At 38.0% G+C, this 18,409-nt stretch overlaps 1 protein-coding gene across 3 annotated transcripts in view; it reads left to right on the top strand.

Moving 5' to 3' along the window:
- The window catches only part of LOC127645038 (microtubule-associated serine/threonine-protein kinase 3-like), a 48,620-nt gene that overhangs the window by 10,090 nt on the left and 20,121 nt on the right, over window positions 1-18,409 (top strand). For 2 of the 3 annotated variants that reach the window (XM_052128549.1, XM_052128547.1), the window contains exons 1-8: window positions 5,708-6,130; window positions 7,001-7,077; window positions 7,970-8,039; window positions 11,359-11,434; window positions 14,566-14,720; window positions 16,676-16,751; window positions 16,921-17,130; window positions 17,936-18,037. In XM_052128549.1, coding sequence (XP_051984509.1) covers window positions 6,048-6,130; window positions 7,001-7,077; window positions 7,970-8,039; window positions 11,359-11,434; window positions 14,566-14,720; window positions 16,676-16,751; window positions 16,921-17,130; window positions 17,936-18,037 — 849 coding nt within the window. In that variant the 5' untranslated portion in view covers window positions 5,708-6,047. Of the gene's footprint in view, window positions 1-3,062; window positions 3,095-5,707; window positions 6,131-7,000; window positions 7,078-7,969; window positions 8,040-11,358; window positions 11,435-14,565; window positions 14,721-16,675; window positions 16,752-16,920; window positions 17,131-17,935; window positions 18,038-18,409 lie in introns of those variants that run through there. The other variant, XM_052128548.1, reaches the window with a different exon arrangement.

Raw genomic sequence — 18,409 nt, 5'->3', positions numbered from 1 at the left:
ATTGCTGATGGCTGTAACCTTATCAGTAAAAAATGTGGCGAATATATCTGCTGTCAGTGATGTGTCAGGTGGTGGAGGGGGAGGGCAGAGAAGTGTGTTAAATGTTCTAAACAAGCTACGAGTGTCTGTGGTGCTGTTGATCTTGGTCTGGTAATATGAAGTTTTTGCAGTTTTAACGTTAATTGAAAAAGTTGCAAGCAGAAGCTGATATTTACCTAGATCAGCTGGATCTTTAGATTTCCTCCATCTCCTCTCAGATGCCCTGAGATCAGTCCGATGTTCACGAAGGATGTCAGACAGCCAGGGGCTGGGTGGTGTAGTCCATGCTGGTCTAGAGGAGAGAGGACAGATGTTGTCTAGACAGGTTGTTAAAGTAGAGCTAAGTGTGTCTGTGGCAGTGTTTACATCAAGCATGGAAAATACATTTATTGTGGGAAGAGAGGCAGAGACATCAGTGGAAAGGCGAGAGGGTGAGAGGGAACGGAGGTTACGGCGAAAGGAAACCAAAGGTGGGGTCGGTTTTACAATGGATGGGAGAATCATGTTGAATTGAACAAAGTAGTGATCAGAGACATGTAAAGGTGTAACAAGAATATTAGAGGTGGTACAGTTACGTGTAAAAATGAGGTCCAGCTGGTTGCCCGACCTGTGAGTTGCTGTGGTGTGTAGTCTTTCCAAGTCAAATGAGGCCAGAAGCTTTATTTTCAAATGAGGCCAGAAGCTTTATTTCCATTAGCAAACTCATCAACACGCACTATAAATCACTCACCATAACCCCAGTTCAGCGTCAAGCCTCCAACAGGAACAGACCTCTCTTCTTCGTCTTCTGAGCCCCTGAAGCATCCCGATTGCTGAAAAACGTAACGTTTACTCACCTGAAAACCTCTAACCCCTGTGTCCTCATTCTGTTGTTCTCCAGGACTCCTGTTCGTACCCCCTACCGTCTGCTCTCCAGTATGCCTCCGATTCGCCAGTTAGTCTTCCGAACCTGGTTGCTAAGACTGCTTCTGAAAGAGAGGATTGATATCACTAAGCTGTTACTACCCGATGCCCATATTCCCGAAGTGTTTGTGCTTACCTGTTGCCTGCTCTGCACCGAGTGATCTTCACAGTATCTGCACCTGAACTTACTATATACTCACCTAACACTCTTGCCACTGAAAATAAAGCTGTGTTTGGATTCACTTACCTCTGCCTCCGTGCTTATATCCTGACACTTCCCAGCTATAAAATCGGAATGAATGGTACCTTAGATTTTGAAGCACAAAAAAGCGCATCCATCCATCAAAAAAGTAATCCATACGGCTCCAGGGGGTTAATAAAGGTCTTTTGATGCGAAGCGATGAATTTTTGTAAGAAAAATATCCATATTTATAACTTAATAAACTATAACCACTGTCTTCTGGTAACGGCCGTCCACACATTCACAAGTGAGTCGAGTTCCGGCCTATAACGTAGGCGTAGCATAAGCTCAAGTGAAAACTGACGAAATGCTGAAGCATTTTACCAGTCAGAAGTTAGCATGATTAATTCTGATTCATAGTAATGGCCAGCATCGTCCAATCACTGCAAACCATGTTAAAATAAAATGTAACATAAAAACATTCTGAATCATACTCTGCAGCCTGTAACTGAATTTTTGATCAGAAGTTTGGAGTATATGCTATTAGCTGCAAAGGAAAGCTATAGAATACTCCATTGCTCAATATTTAGTGAATGACTTAACCTCTAGTGTGCTGTCTGTCTGCACAGGTCTCAGAACAGTTTGAAATGCATCTTATTTCCATCATAACTCCATACACAGCCTCTAAGAAGCAACAAGTACCAGCTTTTGGATGCACCCATTGATTTTTAATTTGATAATGCACAGTGAATATTGGATTAAGGAAAAATTGTCCTATAGTCCTCGCCTATTGCCATTGTGTTTAACATCGTGTAGTTTCCTGATAAATAGATTATATAAAATAAAAAACAGGCATATAGAATGAAACTACAGACTCCAGTCTTTTGACTCAAACAGGTTTCAAAATAAAAACTTAATGAGGTTTCTCACCATATGTAGTTTTGTTGCCATTTCTGCCAAAGACAAATGCTGCTGTGATTGGCGCCATGTTGTTTTGCCACTCTGTGCGTCGAAAATTGAATCCTTTAATGACAGCCCAGAGTGTCCTGAACTGAGCTCAGTCATTTTAAATAAAATTAAGTTATGCATTGCATATAGCAAAGACAAAACATAATGTATGCTCATGAGGACACAGGGTTGCACAAGGTTATTTTCCATCCCAAAAAATTTAAAGAGCGAGAAGTATTCATTTGACCTCATACAGCCAGATTCATTTTTTAAATGTCCATCCAAAGATGCAGTGAAGCTCACTGAGAACAATTCTCCCGCCAAAGAGGGACAATAAGATAAAAAGCTAAATTAAAAAGCATGAGGCTTTAGCCTAATTTGATAATTATGCTATAATTAACATATTAAAGCTCTATCAGCATTAAATGAAAACTCAGGAACAGTACTGGAAACACAGTCAGGTTTCAATTGATCAAGTAAAACAAAAACAAACTTTCTCTGTTTTCACTAACTGTGTAACATTTCTGTGAGCTAGAGTTCAGACTGAGGACCATTTAACTGAAATACGCTAAAAAGGTTTGAACATGAAGCATTCATCTGCCTTGGCATTGAGCTTCTAAGTGGTTCTAAAGGGTCGTTTTTAGTTTAGAACGTCCATATTAAAAGTTTTGTTGATAAAGGTGAATTTAAACCCACTGTCACAAAGATCAGTGGTGACGTCATTAAAATTCATTATATGGCCATTGTTAAGGGTGTGTGACCATGGCATAATTCACCCAGCTTGCTGAATCTCATGAGATCCAAGGCTTCCTTTGCTCATCCTTTATTTTTGTATTAATTACAATATTGGTGGATGTTCTTTTGAAGCACACTTGTTGTCTTTGCTAAAATAAAATGGCACAGACCATTTGTGACCACAAGTTTATAATATATGTTAAACATGTTTTCTTAATTTGTTATTTAAATCAACTCAATCTTTATTACTTTCCAGAAGGAGCTGAGTCTTCCACGGAGAGGAAATATGTGAGTATTATACAGGCTTCTTAATCTAATATTTTGTAACCCCATCTCTTCTGTCACGATTCCTTGTTGTCTGCCCCGTGTTTTCCGTTTCACCCTTCACTGATCACATTCCATGTCATGTTTTCCTTGTTGTCCACCCCGAGTCTCACTGTCCTTGTAGAAAACAACAATTCCCACAATTCCCGGGCTCCCTCACTGCCTGCACTCATCATTGTTCTCACCTGAGTCTCGTTTAGTCTTTATTGTGTCCTTGTGTATTTAAACCCTGTTTGTTCCTCCATTCCCTTGTCGGTCGTTGTATGTGATGTTCCATGTTTCCAATGTTTTATGCCTGCTCTTGTTCCCTTGTTTGATCGTTCGTGGATGTTTCGTGTTCGTGTGTTTCATTTTCCCTTCGTGGACCTTTAGTTTGTTCCAGTGTTCGTGTTCTTTTCACCCGTGTGTTAGTTTGTGTTTGAGTTACTTTTCCCATCGTGGACCGTTTATTTTTGTTCCAGTGTTTTGTGTTCCTCTTATTTAATAAAACCGCGTTTGGATCCGCACCTCTCGTCTGTCTTGTCCTGCTTCCACACCATTCGTGACATCTTCACTTATTTATTTTTTTTAAACTTAATGTTTTAGGTTTGTATTAATACAAAAAGTCTGCATTAAAGTATGTTCTGTTTTATGTTATGTTTGGTTTTTATATTTGCTCTCAAATAATTGTATGTTTTCCTTTGTAAAGCAACCAAGGGGTCTTGAAAGGTGCTATATAAATAAAACGTATTATTATTTTGTTATTATTATTGAATAAAAATGGTTTATTTGTTGCCACTTACTGGAGTAAAATGCAATCTCCAGAAATGGTCACTGACCGAATCAGTGAATGAAATCAAAATTAATGATGACCCACCACTATTTGGAAAGCCAGGGGCCACAGAAAAGTGGAATGATAAAAAAAAAAAAAAAAAAAGCAAAATGGCACACTGCTTTTGGAATGTAGGCTAGCACTCTTGGAAAGCCACTCGTCCAGTCAGATTAGAGGACCAGAACTAACTGTTATATAAGTAGTACAGCATAATAAATTCATACAGCACAGGGCACTAGAAAATTACATCTAATTGTTGGAGTTAGAACATTAAGAATTTCTGAATTTACACTGGCGGCCAAAATTTTTATTTAGCTGTTTCTGAAGGAAATTGGTACTTTAATTCACCAAAGTGACATTCATCTGATCACAAGGTATAGTCAGGACATTACTGATGTAAAAAACAGCACCATCACAATTTGAAAAAAAATATTTTTGATCTAGACAGGCCCCATTTCCAGCAGCCATCACTCCAACACTTTATCCTTGAATAATCATCCTAAATTTATAATTTGGTACAAGAAAATCACTTGCCATTATATCAAACACAGTTAAAAGCGATTTGGTTTGTTAAATGAAGCTTTACATTGTCTTAGTGTTTGTTTTTGAGTTGACACAGTATGCAATAGACTGGCATGTCATATGGTCAATGTTAGGTCAAAAATGGCAAAAAAGAAACCGCTTTCTCTAGAAACTTGTCTGTCAATCATTGTGAGGAATGAAGGATATACAATACTTGAAATTGCAAAAAAAAACTGAAGATTTCATACAAAAGGTGTACACTACAGTATTCAAAGAAAAAAGGTCAACTGGCTCTAACAAGGACAGAAAGAGATGTGGAAGGCCAGATATACAACTAAACAAGATGATAAGTACATCAGAGTCTCTAGTTTGAGAAATAGACGCCTCTCATGACCTCATCTGACAGCTTCATTGAATTCTACCTGCTCAACACCAGTTTCATGTACAACAGTAAAGAGAAAACTCAGGGGTGCAGGCCTTATGGGAAGAACTGCAAAGAAAAAGCCACTTTTGAAACAGAAAAACAAAAAGAAAAGGGTAGAATGGGCAAAGAACACAGACATTGGACAACAGATCATTGGAAAAGAGTGTTATGGATCTTAACCCCATTGAGATTTTGTGGGATCAGCGAGACTGAAAGGTGCGTGAGAAGTGCCCGACAAGACAGCCACATCTATGGCAAGTGCTACAGGAAAGGTGGGGTGAAATGTCACCTGAGTATCTGGACAAACTGACAACTAGAATGTAAAGGATCTACAAAGCTGTCACGCTGCACATGGAGGATATATTTTTATTTTTATGAGAACTATTTGAAGTAGTTTAAGAAGTTCTGAAATAGTTTTTGCAAATTGTAATAGTAACTTTTCACATTATTAATGTCCTGATTAGTTGAATGCCACTTTGATTAATAAAAGTACCAATTTCTTTCTATAAGAGCAAAATCTGTACATTATTCCAAACTTTTGGCCGCCAGTGTACCTTATCACTGCTCATGAGAGAAGTAGATTAAAGGCATGCAAAATGTGGTGCTTCTAACTTTTTGGACTTTTGACACTACTATTATAAACGAACATTAATAATGTTATTATTTCATGAAAATGACCTACCAGCATGGGGACACTAACAGGAGGCGAGTCCGTGGCCCGGGACTGTGACGTTTCATGCCCCACCATGACCCTTCTTTCAGTTAGAATTGATGACAACTTCCTCCACGCCGCACACCCGCTTTTCTTTTATTGCTGCGCTAAATTTGTAGTCGTTGCAGTTGTATTGGTATATATTAACTCCATCCTCTTCGATGGACAATCTCTGGCGTTGTGACAGAGCTTGAGAGTAACCAGACGCTGGCATTTTTCAAACCAATGTGTCACTTGTGGAAAAAAAAAGAATGCGTTGATGGCATCAGCGTTGTTTCACTTACCAGTTACCAGTGCCCCGTATTGTATGCAATGGAGTCTGTGTCGACATGGAGTTTGTTTGGAAAATTCATTAGACTTAAGTGCTTTTTCTCGTCACAATATTGCGTTGTTTCAACGATGAGGATTTGTTAACTTTGGACGTTAATAAGACGAACACACCGACAGCATGTCAGAGCGGAATTACTGGACTGTGTGCCCGAGTTACAAAAGTCAGTTCGTTTCGGGAGGCTTAGTTAAACGACCCAAAAGGTAACGATAATTCAAATATAAAACAATTGAATATTTGACTAGTTATTCGCCGACGAGGTTGGTCTGCGATTTCCAATCTTGGAGAAAGCCACAACTGAGAGAGAAATGCGCTAGTTTTCTCGATAAAGCAAAATTATCTTAATAATCCCTAAACGACTACTATAATATCCTAATTAACTGATTTATGACACTCTATCCCGTTGTTGACAACGTATAGCGTTTTTGTTTTCCAATAGTAAACGTGGCCCATGAGCGTCTGCTGCTCATTGTCCTGTGTTGGCGGTGCAAGGCTATTCTCTTGTCTAGACTTTAAAGTTTATACAGTTTTACCGTTGACGAGTAGCTATGTAAATATATGTGATGACTGGTTAATTGTTGCATTTCGGTTGGAAGCCTTAATTCTTTTAACATTATAGGTATAGTGTAAACAACAGTAATCTGTAGTCAAAATGTATAATGGCAGTGTGGCTGGTTTTCAAGTTATATTCTTCATATTAAAGTGCTTTGTTGGAAAAAGTGAATGATAAAAACAAGTGAGTTAAAATATACTGTATGTATCTGCCAGTTTTCAACATCTTAATGTCAAGATGCAACGGATGGCATGTCATTGTAACATCATTGGTGATTTACACAGGCTTGTTCACAGGAATTCAAGACATGCGGTGTTGATCAAATTATACCATAACATTTTATCTTAGTGGAAATTCATCAACTCTTTGGAAGTGTGTTTGTAAACCCCAAAATGTTAGGTTGTGTTCTATTAATAAAGCCCTTAACAGAGCATCCCTACATGTGTCTCTATTAATGATGGGGGCTTGGAAAAGCAGAGTATTTTTGCCTGTAACAAACACAAAACTTTTCTTTCCACAGTAACCGGAACAAAAGGAAGAGTCTGGCCCCTTCACCTACTCTATCAAGACCGCTCTCACCCCTGCCTTTCCCAACTGGTAGCTATAATTGCGCTTTATTGGTCCTCTCTTAATTTAAATAATTATTCATAATGATAGAAGTTGGATTTAAATTGTGGTTAATAACAAACACAGAATAGGACAACGTGCTTGCACAGCCTTGCTCACTGTTTGAATATTCCACCTTGTAAACGAAGCCTGTTAAAGGCTCACTCATCATACTCACACTCATGCCATCTCAGATGTGTATGACTTTCGTTATTCTGCAGAACACAAAGAATTTTATAAGAATATTTCAGCTCTGTTGGTCCGTTCAGTGCAAGTAAATGGTGGCCAGAAATGTAAAGGTCCATAAAGAACGCATAAAAGTAATCCATACTACTCCAGTTTTTAAATACATGTCTTTACAAGTGATATGTTAAGTGTGGTTGAGAAACAGATAAATATTTATGTCCTTTTGTTTTACTATAAATCTCCACATTCACTTATACATTCTTCTTTTGTTTTTTGGCTACTACTTCTACTTCTACTACTGGTTTGGGAGAAGAATATATAGTAAAAAAGGACTTAAATGTTGATCTGTTTCTCATCCACACATATCATATCCCTTCTGAAGACCTGTATTTAACCACTGGAGTCTGTATTACTTTTATGCTGCCTTTATGTGCTTTTTGGACCTTTACATTTCTGACCACCATTAACTTGCATTGAATAAATCAACAGAGCTGAGATATTCTTATAAAAATCTTTGTTTGTGTTCAGGAAAAAAAAAAGTCATACACATCTGGGATGACATGAGGGTGAGTAAATGGTGAGAGAATATCATTTGTGGGTGAACTATCCCTTTAAAGTAACACAAGTCAATAATCACTCTGGCATCAAATAATACTGCCATAATGTGCATGTTGACCATGGTAATTGTTTTCTGTAGGGAGCAGTCCACTGGACAGTCCTAGAAATATCTCCAGCAGTCCTTCTGTCAACTTCCCATTTATACGGAGGTAAGAGCTGAGCAGAATAAGGCACCACACTACAGATGTTTCCAAATTTATACACACACATTTTAACTGCCCTTTCATAAAATCTATATAGAAGCAAAGAATGAGAAAGATCAGCTTGTAGGGTTTCTAGCTGGCCAATAGCTTGTTTGCTGTCACTTGATTCTGATGACGTGCAAAATTCAGATGGAGGGCAGGAAGTGAAAAGCAGAATGGACGAGATGGAGGAAAGTCCGTACTTTCTAGTTTAGATGCGATTACAAGAGAAAGATATAAACAGAAAATCACAACATATGTTGGATGTGATCCTTATGTTATGAAGAGGAGCGATTTTTCAACTGAATTGAAATAATTGCCTGCCATCGAGGCATTAGATACAAGCAGCTACCTTGTCCTCCAGACATCCTTCTACTCCAGAAAACAAATGAAAGCTTACAAAAATCTTTTGTTAGTGGTTGGGTCAACGACAATGGTACGATGGTGCTCCACAATGACTGTCGTTTGGTTTTCACCCGAGTTAATAGCATTTCTTTTTTGTCCTGTGGATTAACCTAATAACAAACTTTAAACGCTGCGGCGCCTCTCGTTGTTAGCGTTGCGGTTGTTTACGTGATTAGGTTAACCACTCTCAAAGGTCTGCCGAAACCCCACTAAAGACATGGATCATTGCGAAACAAGACGGAGAAGTAATTGCATGGCAGGGTAAGTGATTTATGTTCACCTGCAAATACTTTTATGTATTTTTTTTTCAGTTACAGGACTACAAACTCAAACAAAGAAAAACAATTACTTTAACTTTACAAAGTACGGAAACGGCTAACGTTACATAAACATAACCACATAAGTTGTATTAATTAACCTTTGATGAAGTGCTCACTGCACACATGAGCATTATCAACTCGGCTCCTCCAGACTGCAGACGCGGGTTTACAAGCCATTTTTCCAGCGTTTTTCTTTCAATTTCTTGCATTTTCCGGTTTGAGCAACCGTAAACGACGCAAAACATAGGCATTTTGAGTTTGTGATGGTGCTTTCCTATGTAGAAAATCCCTTCCTGCCCTCCATCTGCATTCCGCCCCACAGCAACACAGTGCCGTGACGTCATGCTATAACAAGCTATAAGATTGTGTATTAACTACAGCTCCCTTCGAGGCTGTGCTGGGGAAGGGAAGCTTGGCATTTGTCACAGCAATTATATTGAAGTCAATGTGTAGCCTTAATGCTGCCATGATTATGCACTGAGGCTTCATCCTCTTTTATAAATGCTTGCTTGTACTGCTTGAAGTGATGGGTCCACACCAGTCTCCTTATAAACTCGTTGAAGATGGAGTTTTTGGTTGTCTATATTGTGGCCCAAAAATATGTATCTATCCAAATATATATACATATATATTTGTAGGTAAATTAAATATCTAAGAGGTGGTTTGAGGTGTGTTCTAGTTTCTGTGATGTGTATTGGAGTACTACAGTATACTGAAATGTTTTCTTTCGCTTGATTTAATTTATCCTAGCATTACTTTCAGAGAAAATGTCTATTTTTCAAAGCACATGCTATTTCTAAGTATGCACGATTTTATTTTACAATACTGTAGCGATATTCTCCCATCAAGAATCAATAATTTGAGTAAATGTTTTTATATCAATTCTTTTGGAGAAAAGTGATAAAAAAATACAAAATCGTTGAGAATTCAAGACGTTCTGTAGCACACACACACTCACTCAGTTATTTCTATTCAAACTAAAATCTAAACTCTCAAGCTGAAAAAATATAATGCGCAAAACACCGTAGTCTAGTGCAGATGAAAGAGAAACAAGTGAGGAATAGATGTCTGAAGTTTTAAACTTGATGTATATAAATACATTACAGTGAGACAAACAGCAAGCTAGCTAGATAGTCAGATAGACTGTCATATAGTCAGATAAACTGTCAGATAAATAGAGAAAGGCAACTTAAAGAACAGTTAAACAACGCTGTAAGTGATTTTTTTTGTTTGTTTTTTTTTTCATGGAAAAGTATGCAAAAAACATTTTCCTACTCTTTTAAAGATATTAATGAAATAGTGTCCCGATATATCTCACTGGTCTCTGTGACAGCTATAGACTATGTAAATGCTTTTCATCAGTCAATCTTTTTTCTTCTTCTCCCAAATCTGGAATGCCCAATACGCTATGAGTCCTTGTGGTGTAGAAGTGACTTGCCTCAATCCGGGTGGTGGAGGACGAATCTCAGTTGCAACCACGTCTGAGACCGTCAATCCGCGCATCTTATCACGTGGCTTGTTGAGCGCGTTACCGCAGAGACGTAGGCCGGGGTTTTGGAATGAGGGCGCGTGGCTAATTCAACGTCTCAGTCGCGTGAAAGCTTCAGAATTCTAAAAAAGATACTATTAGCAGAGATGGGTTACTTTTATTAAAATTAATGGGAGAAATTGGAATGCCCAGCCAAGAAGCTCTAGTGCCCAGTGGTCAATAGATGTAGAAAGGAAGTCCCGCATTACAGATTAAAGAGCCAATCACCTTTTAGGTACAGACATTGCCTGTCAATCATCTGTATAATGCACATGCTATATAGCAATACAAGCAGGGAAAATTGCGTTTTAGAGTAATATGTGGTAAAGAAACACAATTTATGATACCAGCATTGTCAGATTTTACTGGCGATTTGGAAAAAGGTCTTAAAAAGCCTTATATTTGATTTAAAAAACTGTGCAGCAACCCTGTACACACACCTGTTAGCACAATAATGCTATCGTTTATGTAATTCATTTCACTCCAATTCTGGACGTCTATCGTAGCTGGACCATAATGGTGAATAATATAAGTAATCACCGCTGTTGACACTTGCAAATTAAGTGAAAAGAGCACACAAACAAGTTATTCTAAGCGTTTTCAAACAGATGTTCCTTAGTCAGTCCTTCTGTAGGTAGCCGATGGAAGAAGCAGCATCTGGGACAGGAGCGCTGTGATTTGTGAGTGGTTTCTAACATTGCTGTTTTAGACTAAAATTTAGTTTTGCTTGATTATTAGGATAACCATTAACTGCACACATTGTCCGGGGAACTTTAAAGAGATCTTACAACATTTAAAAAGCAAGAATCTAACTGCATTACAGGCAAGCAAGCAGTGACCGGCTACATTTAAAACGCCAACCAGTATTTTAAATATGTAAGTCTGTCCAGTCAATTTTATATAATTTGTCACTGACTGAAGATAAGCTTTGGTACTCCCACCACAAAATATAATTTGCTTTGTTCCAGAGCATCTGAATGTAGCCTCAAACCGGTGTATTATAGTGTCTTACTGTATCTCTGACCTATTTTAGAGCGGACACACGAAGATGGTCTGTGGCATCTGTCTCCTCTGGATATGGAACCAATCCCCCCAGCTCTGCCATTTCAGTAAGTGGGCTGCTCTCATTTGTTCTGAAAAGACCCTCTTTGTTTTCCTTTTCTTAGGCCATCAATTCCTTTTTTTATCTGTTGTGTTTTTCTGTGTTTTTTATTTTTTTTTTACCAAAGAAGGCTAATTATATAAATAAACATTGTACAGAGCACAATCTGTTTAAATCCATCATATATTGTGTGTTATCTTTGAATTATTTATTTACTCTTAGAATGCACTTTAACAACAGTGCTACCTAATCATAGGGGAGCCAGTTAAGTTCACAGGAATAAGTACACAGCAAGCTAGATTTCCTCATTAATGTGGTGCAGCACACCTGAGCTTTATGAATGAGAGTGGTCTGTTACAATATTGATGTACTTTACAGTGTTATAGTAAAAGCTTCTGTTTATTTAAAAGCTGAAGTGTGTAACTTTTTCAAAGTTAGATAAGATAAGATTAGATAAGATTCAACTTTATTGTCATTGTGCAGAGTACAGGTACAGAGCCATTGAAATGCAGTTGTTTTTTGCATATCCCATCTAAGCTGGGGTCAGAGCACAGGGTCAGCCATGAAACAGCGCCCCTGGAGCAGATAGGGTCAAGGGCCTTGCTCAAGGGCCCAACAGTGGTATCTTAACCCAGAGCCTTAACCGCTGACTTGTTTTACTCCTAAAGAAATTAGTTGTAATTTTTAAATATACAGTACTGTCCAAAATGTTTAGGCACTTGTGAAAAATGTTGCATAGTAAGGATGTCTTCAAAAATAATGACATAAATAGTTTTTTTTATGACTTAATGTTATACAAAGTCCAGTAAACATAAAAAAGCAAAATCAGTATTCGGTGTGACCACCTTTGCCTTTAAAACAGCACCAATTCTCCTAGGAACACCTGGACACAGTTTTACTTGGTTGTTGGCAGATAGGATGTTCCAAGCTTCTTGGAGAATTTGCCACAGTTCTTCTATCTATTTAGGCTGACTCAATTGCTTCTGTCTCTTTATGTAACCTCAGACTGACAGGATATTTGTGGGGGACATGACATCTGTTGCAGGGCTCCCTGATCTTCTATACTAATCTTTTCTGTTTGCAAAATTAATGTTTGGGAGTCTAACATTTAAATTTCCTATTGACATACCAAAGCTGAAGATATAAATAACCATCTTAAGACAAATGCTTTTGTGAAACATCTGAAGTGCCTAAAAATTTTGCACAGTACTGTATATATAAAATCTTGACCGCTCACATAAGATGTAACCTTATAAAAGCTGTTTTATTCTACATGGGGCAGGGGCACCCTTATGGTGGCTGCCATTTTTATAATTGCATGACCAGCTGAAAACGGCTTACTTAATCTCAGTAACCATCTTGTTATTGAACACTTTCACCCTTGTATTAAATAAATCAGGGTGATTGTGTGTATAGTGAATTTCTACAAAAGTTGTGTTTCCATCCAAATATATTTATGCACATTTTTAAATTGTGCAAAAGAAATCCTGAATGGAAATGCTTGATATGCAAATAAACGTTCTAAATTCTCTTAAAATTGAATGTGCGAGGAGGAAGTGGATTCTCTAGAGTTTGCATTAGTTAAAATGTGCATTAAGGTGATGGAAATGGTTTAATCGCAAAACAATTACGTGTTTTGACCAGTCGTGCATGTGTTATGACTGTGCAGTAGCTTGATGTGACTAGCCCACCGAAAGGTCTGACCTAGGCACACAATTCTTTGAACATAGCGCTTGTCATTCAGAAGTGTTTAACCCACAGCTGATCGATAAAGTGGGTCCTCACAATCTGCCAGTACATTGTGGTGGTGTGTGGGCATCGCAGCTATTTCAGCCCACATTATATCAGATTTTACTTTATTCTGCGGTATCTCATGAATACATTTAATAAAATGAAATGCTTGCTACAATCTTAAAAATAAAACTGTCCCCAAAGCAGGAAGAGGTCATTCAGCTGCTCCATCATGATGTGGCGGCTCCCTCGTGATAATGCGCATGATGTAGTGGATCGAAACACGGAACAATTCATATGTTCTTATCTCAAATTTGTTTAAATGTGCTTAAAAATGCTAAACATTTCGGATAGAAACCCAGCAATTGTCATCTGTAACTGAAAACTATTGATTTTGTATGATGCTGCATCCACACCACTAGGTGTCACTGTAAGTCCAAGATGACACAAACAAGAGTGCACCTTTAAAATACTTATGTCTCAGCTTAAAATCCAGGGGCAAATATAGGAAGGCTAAGCCATTTTGTAGGTTGATGTCCTCAAAATCTCTCTGATTCCCAAACACTCCCCCTGTCTTCCAATGGTCAGACAAAAACAGATAGTTCCACCCTAAACCAATACAATTGGTTAAGCCGGTGTTGCCATGTTGTGTTGGTTGATATATTCAAACAAACAAAGCAAAGTTTTGATAGCACCATAGAGCCACGGTATTTAGACTTTTGTGGAAATTCAACACACTAAAAGCTTACTTATATTTGTCTCAGCATATTACGTTGGGGTAGGAGAATAATTGCACACTTCAGCTTTAATTAAAGGTTTAGTAATGTTGGGTAATCCTGGGTTACACACAGCAGTGAATATAGGAAATTTTGTTTATCATTTTCAGGGAATTCTTTAGAAAAATGACCCATGAGGTGAGGTTAGCCTTGTTTAACAATGTCCTATTAGCCTTGTTTAACAATGATATTGCTAGTGTGAGTGAACACTTTATTCAGAGGGAAGATGTGAAGCTTCTCTGGTTTCCTCATTCAAGCAGGGATCCTGTCATATGCTGTTCTGCTCATTCTTTTTAAACAAAGATTTGAGTTTAGGCTTAGTCTTAAATTACCATCTCTAGAATTGAAGGTGTCCTGTCTTAGTTTTTCTGCAATAAATGCAAATTAGGCCATTTACATCTTCAAACTCACTGCTCACTACTTGTGTTTCATGCAATACACTCACATGTGCCCTGCCTTGCTGTGATGATTTTCTCCACCTGTGCACAGGTCAGGAGAACAAATATACTAATGGATGTTTAACTAAATCTTGAAACAGTGTTAGGGAGGCAGTTTACAAGTTCTTCACAAAAGCCACACTTTAATGTGATTTGTTGTCTTAAACAGTTTATTTCTCTCTCTCCTGCATTAGTCTTCCTCCTCATCACATGAGCTCTTGCACCAGCTCCCCTCCCACCCCACCCCAGATGACCTCCATCGCCTCTTTAAGCATTTCAGGAGCTCAGAGACTGTGGCAGATGAGGATGGACAGCCCTCTCCTTTCCGGCCTCGCTCACGGAGTCTAAGGTCTCTGCTTGTTGCAGAGAATGCAGTTAAAGTATTTGGTGAAATCAAACTTGCCGGCAAATAAAATGGGAAATCCCATGTCCTAAGTTTCTTGATATTAAATTAATAAGGGATGAAGGATTAGTTTGTATTAAGCGCCTGGGCATTACTCACTCATATGCAGTCATGGGCAAATTTTGGCATGACTCATCTGGATAGATTTAGTTAAGCTTTCAACAATGAATAATTACCCGAGATATGGATGCAAACATGATGCTCTCAAAATGTTGTCTACAAGGAATATTTCACCCAAAATGTGAAATTCTGTCATAATTTACTAACCCTCATGTAATTTTAAACCCATATGATGTTTTATGTGGAATACAAATAGAGATGTATTACTGAATATCTGTCTTTTCGATACAATGATTGTTGATAGCATAGACTGTAAAAAAAGATGGACGACGCCCCTTCGCTCTTTTCCATTGGTGAGAACTGAAGCCGTCAGTGTCCCGATATGGCGCTGACATCTTAGGACTTGAGTCTGCGCAGTTGCGATTTCGGTACCAGACATGCGCAGTAGTGAGCAGGAAGTAAAGCCGCAAAATCAAGGCCCCACCCTCACTCTCGCTGAATCAATCGCAAGCACACGCCCCTGCACTTTTGACTTATGACGGTGTGAAATAATTAAATATAGAAATTTAGATATTAAATTTAAAGCTCCGATCTCCTCAGTCCTCTGAAGATTCTGAAAAAAAGTCTGTTGGTGCTTCAGTGACTACTTCGCTCAGAGAACCTGTCAATCACAGCTGTCAATCATGATGTCACAGCACCGTTTTTATAGCATCAAATAACTAAGTAAAAACAAACTAATTTTGAAAACAAACACTTGAAATTACATCAACGTGATAGAAACTACAGTAAATGACAGAAACTCTCTTTGGAAAAAAGATATGTGAAGTGTAATTTAATTGTTTAGTTGGTCTCACGTCCCGTTGAATAACATGGGGAGGCGGGGTTTATGACCCTAGGACCAGTAACCGGGGGGCGATCAAGACGTTTTGGCTTCACTTTTGAGGGATTGTGCGGCACACTTGGTTGATAGTGACTCCCCCAAAAGTATAATAAATGCATGCAACTTTTGTGTCCTATTGAAAATGAAAATTCTGTCATAATTTACTCACACTCATGTTGTTCCCAGATGTGTTTTACTTTCTTATGCAGACCACAAATTAAGATTTTCAGAATATCTCTGTAGGTTAATATAATACAAGTCAACAGGGTCCATAACATTGAAGCACAAAAAGCATATAAAGGCAGCATAAAAGTAATTAATAAGACTCCTGTGGTTAAATCTATATCTTCAGAGGCTATATGATTGGTGTGGGAGAGAAACAGATTAAAATGTAAGTCCTTTTTTTCTATAATGCTATACTTAAATACTGCCCTCCTAAGCGTTCCTGTCTCCTAAGAGTTCGTATTTTGTTTTTGGTGATTCACATTCTTCATGCATATCGTCAACTACTGGGCAGGGAGGAGATGGAGTCAGATGATTTCTTTTATGCTGTCTTATGCTGTGTTTTTTTTTTTTTGGAGCTTAAAAGTTTTGGACCCTGTTGACTTGCATTGTATATAGATCTACAGAGCTGATATATTCTTCAAAATTTCTTCTGTTTGTGTTCCACAGAAGAAAGAAAGTGTATACATCTGGGATGAGAGAGTTAATGATGAGAGAATTTTCATTTTTGGGTGAACTATTCCTTTAATGAATATCTTGGTCCGTCAATTCAATGCAGTGGCAGTTGTTAGTGACTCACTTAGTCCAAGTAGTCCAAGCGACTCGTGCGTCTATTTCCAAGTCTTCTTTCATGCACTTACGTTTAGATTTGCTAAAAAGAAGTGTTAAAAATTATTATTAACTGTAAATTTGCATTAGAACCAATTCAATTTGATTAAAGTACTTCTTTGTTTTGTAGCCCTGGGAGGACATGTGGGTCCTTTGATAATGAGATTGTGATGATGAATCATGTCTACAAAGAACGGTTTCCGAAGGTAATTAAGACATTTCAATTTTATTTACATCATGGAATTAAACACCATGGGTGAATAGTGTCATCAGATATTGTTTACTTTGTCACAATTTTGGCTGTGAGAAATTTGACGCAAAACAAATGACAGTTGTTACCTACGCCATCTTCACTGTATTTCACCCCTCTTCCAGGCCACAGCTCAGATGGAGGGACGGTTGCTGACAGTGATTGCAGACTACTGTCCTGACAGTGCTCCTCCACTTGCTGATGGACTGCTGGGCTTCATTCAGCACCAGCTGGTCGAGCTTGTGCGGGACTGTCTGGAGAAGTCCAGAAAAGGCCTCATCACATCTTGCTACTTCATAGAACTCCAGGAAAAAATAGAAAATTTGCTGCATGAGGTAGAAACATATTCCACACCATTAAAAAAAGTGTCGGATGTATTGTACAATTTTATTTCATAATTCATTTTTTACTTTCAGTATGACATTTGCATTTGACTGTGATTTGAAAAGTGATTGGTTTAGATTGTGTTTGATTACACCCCGAAGTCCAGGGTTATTCATTTAAAAAGGCACTATTCCCTTAATTTTTCCTTGGAAAAAGACTTTATACTGTAGCACTGTGATTTTGTCATTTGTGAAGTTGAAAAGTTTCCTAACAGCCATGCATTGCATCTATACAAGGAAGTGTCTTTGCATGTTTGTTTTGAAATAAACTGGCAGTTTGAGTCCTCATACCAAGCTGCTGTTGTCATACGAGGTTCACAGCAGTAATCTGGGGGAAGGACGGTTAATTAGGGCAAGTGAATGTCTGTTTCATCTCCCTGAGGAGCTTTTGCTTTACACTTTTGAAGTCATGAATAGCAAATGAAGGTAAGAGGCTGGTCAAATTAAGCAAGAGTAAACACATTGTGGTGCAACAAATTTCATTAAACCTTCTTATGGATGGAGTCGGTGTGCAAGATTCTAAATGACATGTTTGTCTAAAATGTCATTAGGAGCTTAAAGTGTTTTCACGGGCTTGTTCTAATGTTACTTCTCTGTGTCCCCCCTTTAATTTTGATAGATATCACAGTGAATTGGGTCACTTATTTCTGTAACATTTAACATTTGAGAACATCTCCCAGGCTTCATGCAAAACATCACTGTTTTTGGACACTTTCAGTCTGTTTGCATTAATCCTGTTTGTGGTCTGTTCCCTTAGGCTTATGAGCGCTCTGAGAGTGAGGAATTGACTGTTATTGCCAAACTCGTGAAGAAGATTCTCATCATCATTTCCAGGCCAGCAAGACTCCTGGAATGTCTGGTAAAATGATGATTAACTCTGCAATTCTGGATCAAGAACACATCGGGTCTTATTCACTAACTGTGCGCACACGCATATTTGTGCTTAACGCTGGTGTGCAAGCATTTTTGCAATGAAAGCATGATACATCAAAAGTTCGCACTTTTATTTCCAAAATTTAGAAAAAGTTTAAGATAAGAACCAACTCAAACCTTATGTATTCAAATCTGGTGGCCTTAAAAACATGCTGAAATGTTTTTATATACATATGGTTATTTTTGTTAGAAATTCAATAACTAAGTGACCTTAAAATAAAAGTAACAAAGATTATTTGCATTATAGCACAATCTGATCATGTGTAGTTTAGGCCTATATAAAAGGTATTTTATTGTT

This window comes from Xyrauchen texanus, chromosome 6, assembly GCF_025860055.1.
Source record: "Xyrauchen texanus isolate HMW12.3.18 chromosome 6, RBS_HiC_50CHRs, whole genome shotgun sequence".
Taxonomy (NCBI): domain Eukaryota; kingdom Metazoa; phylum Chordata; class Actinopteri; order Cypriniformes; family Catostomidae; genus Xyrauchen; species Xyrauchen texanus.
The sequence above is the reverse complement of the archived record's forward strand: the minus strand, read 5'-3'. Positions and strand labels throughout refer to the sequence as shown.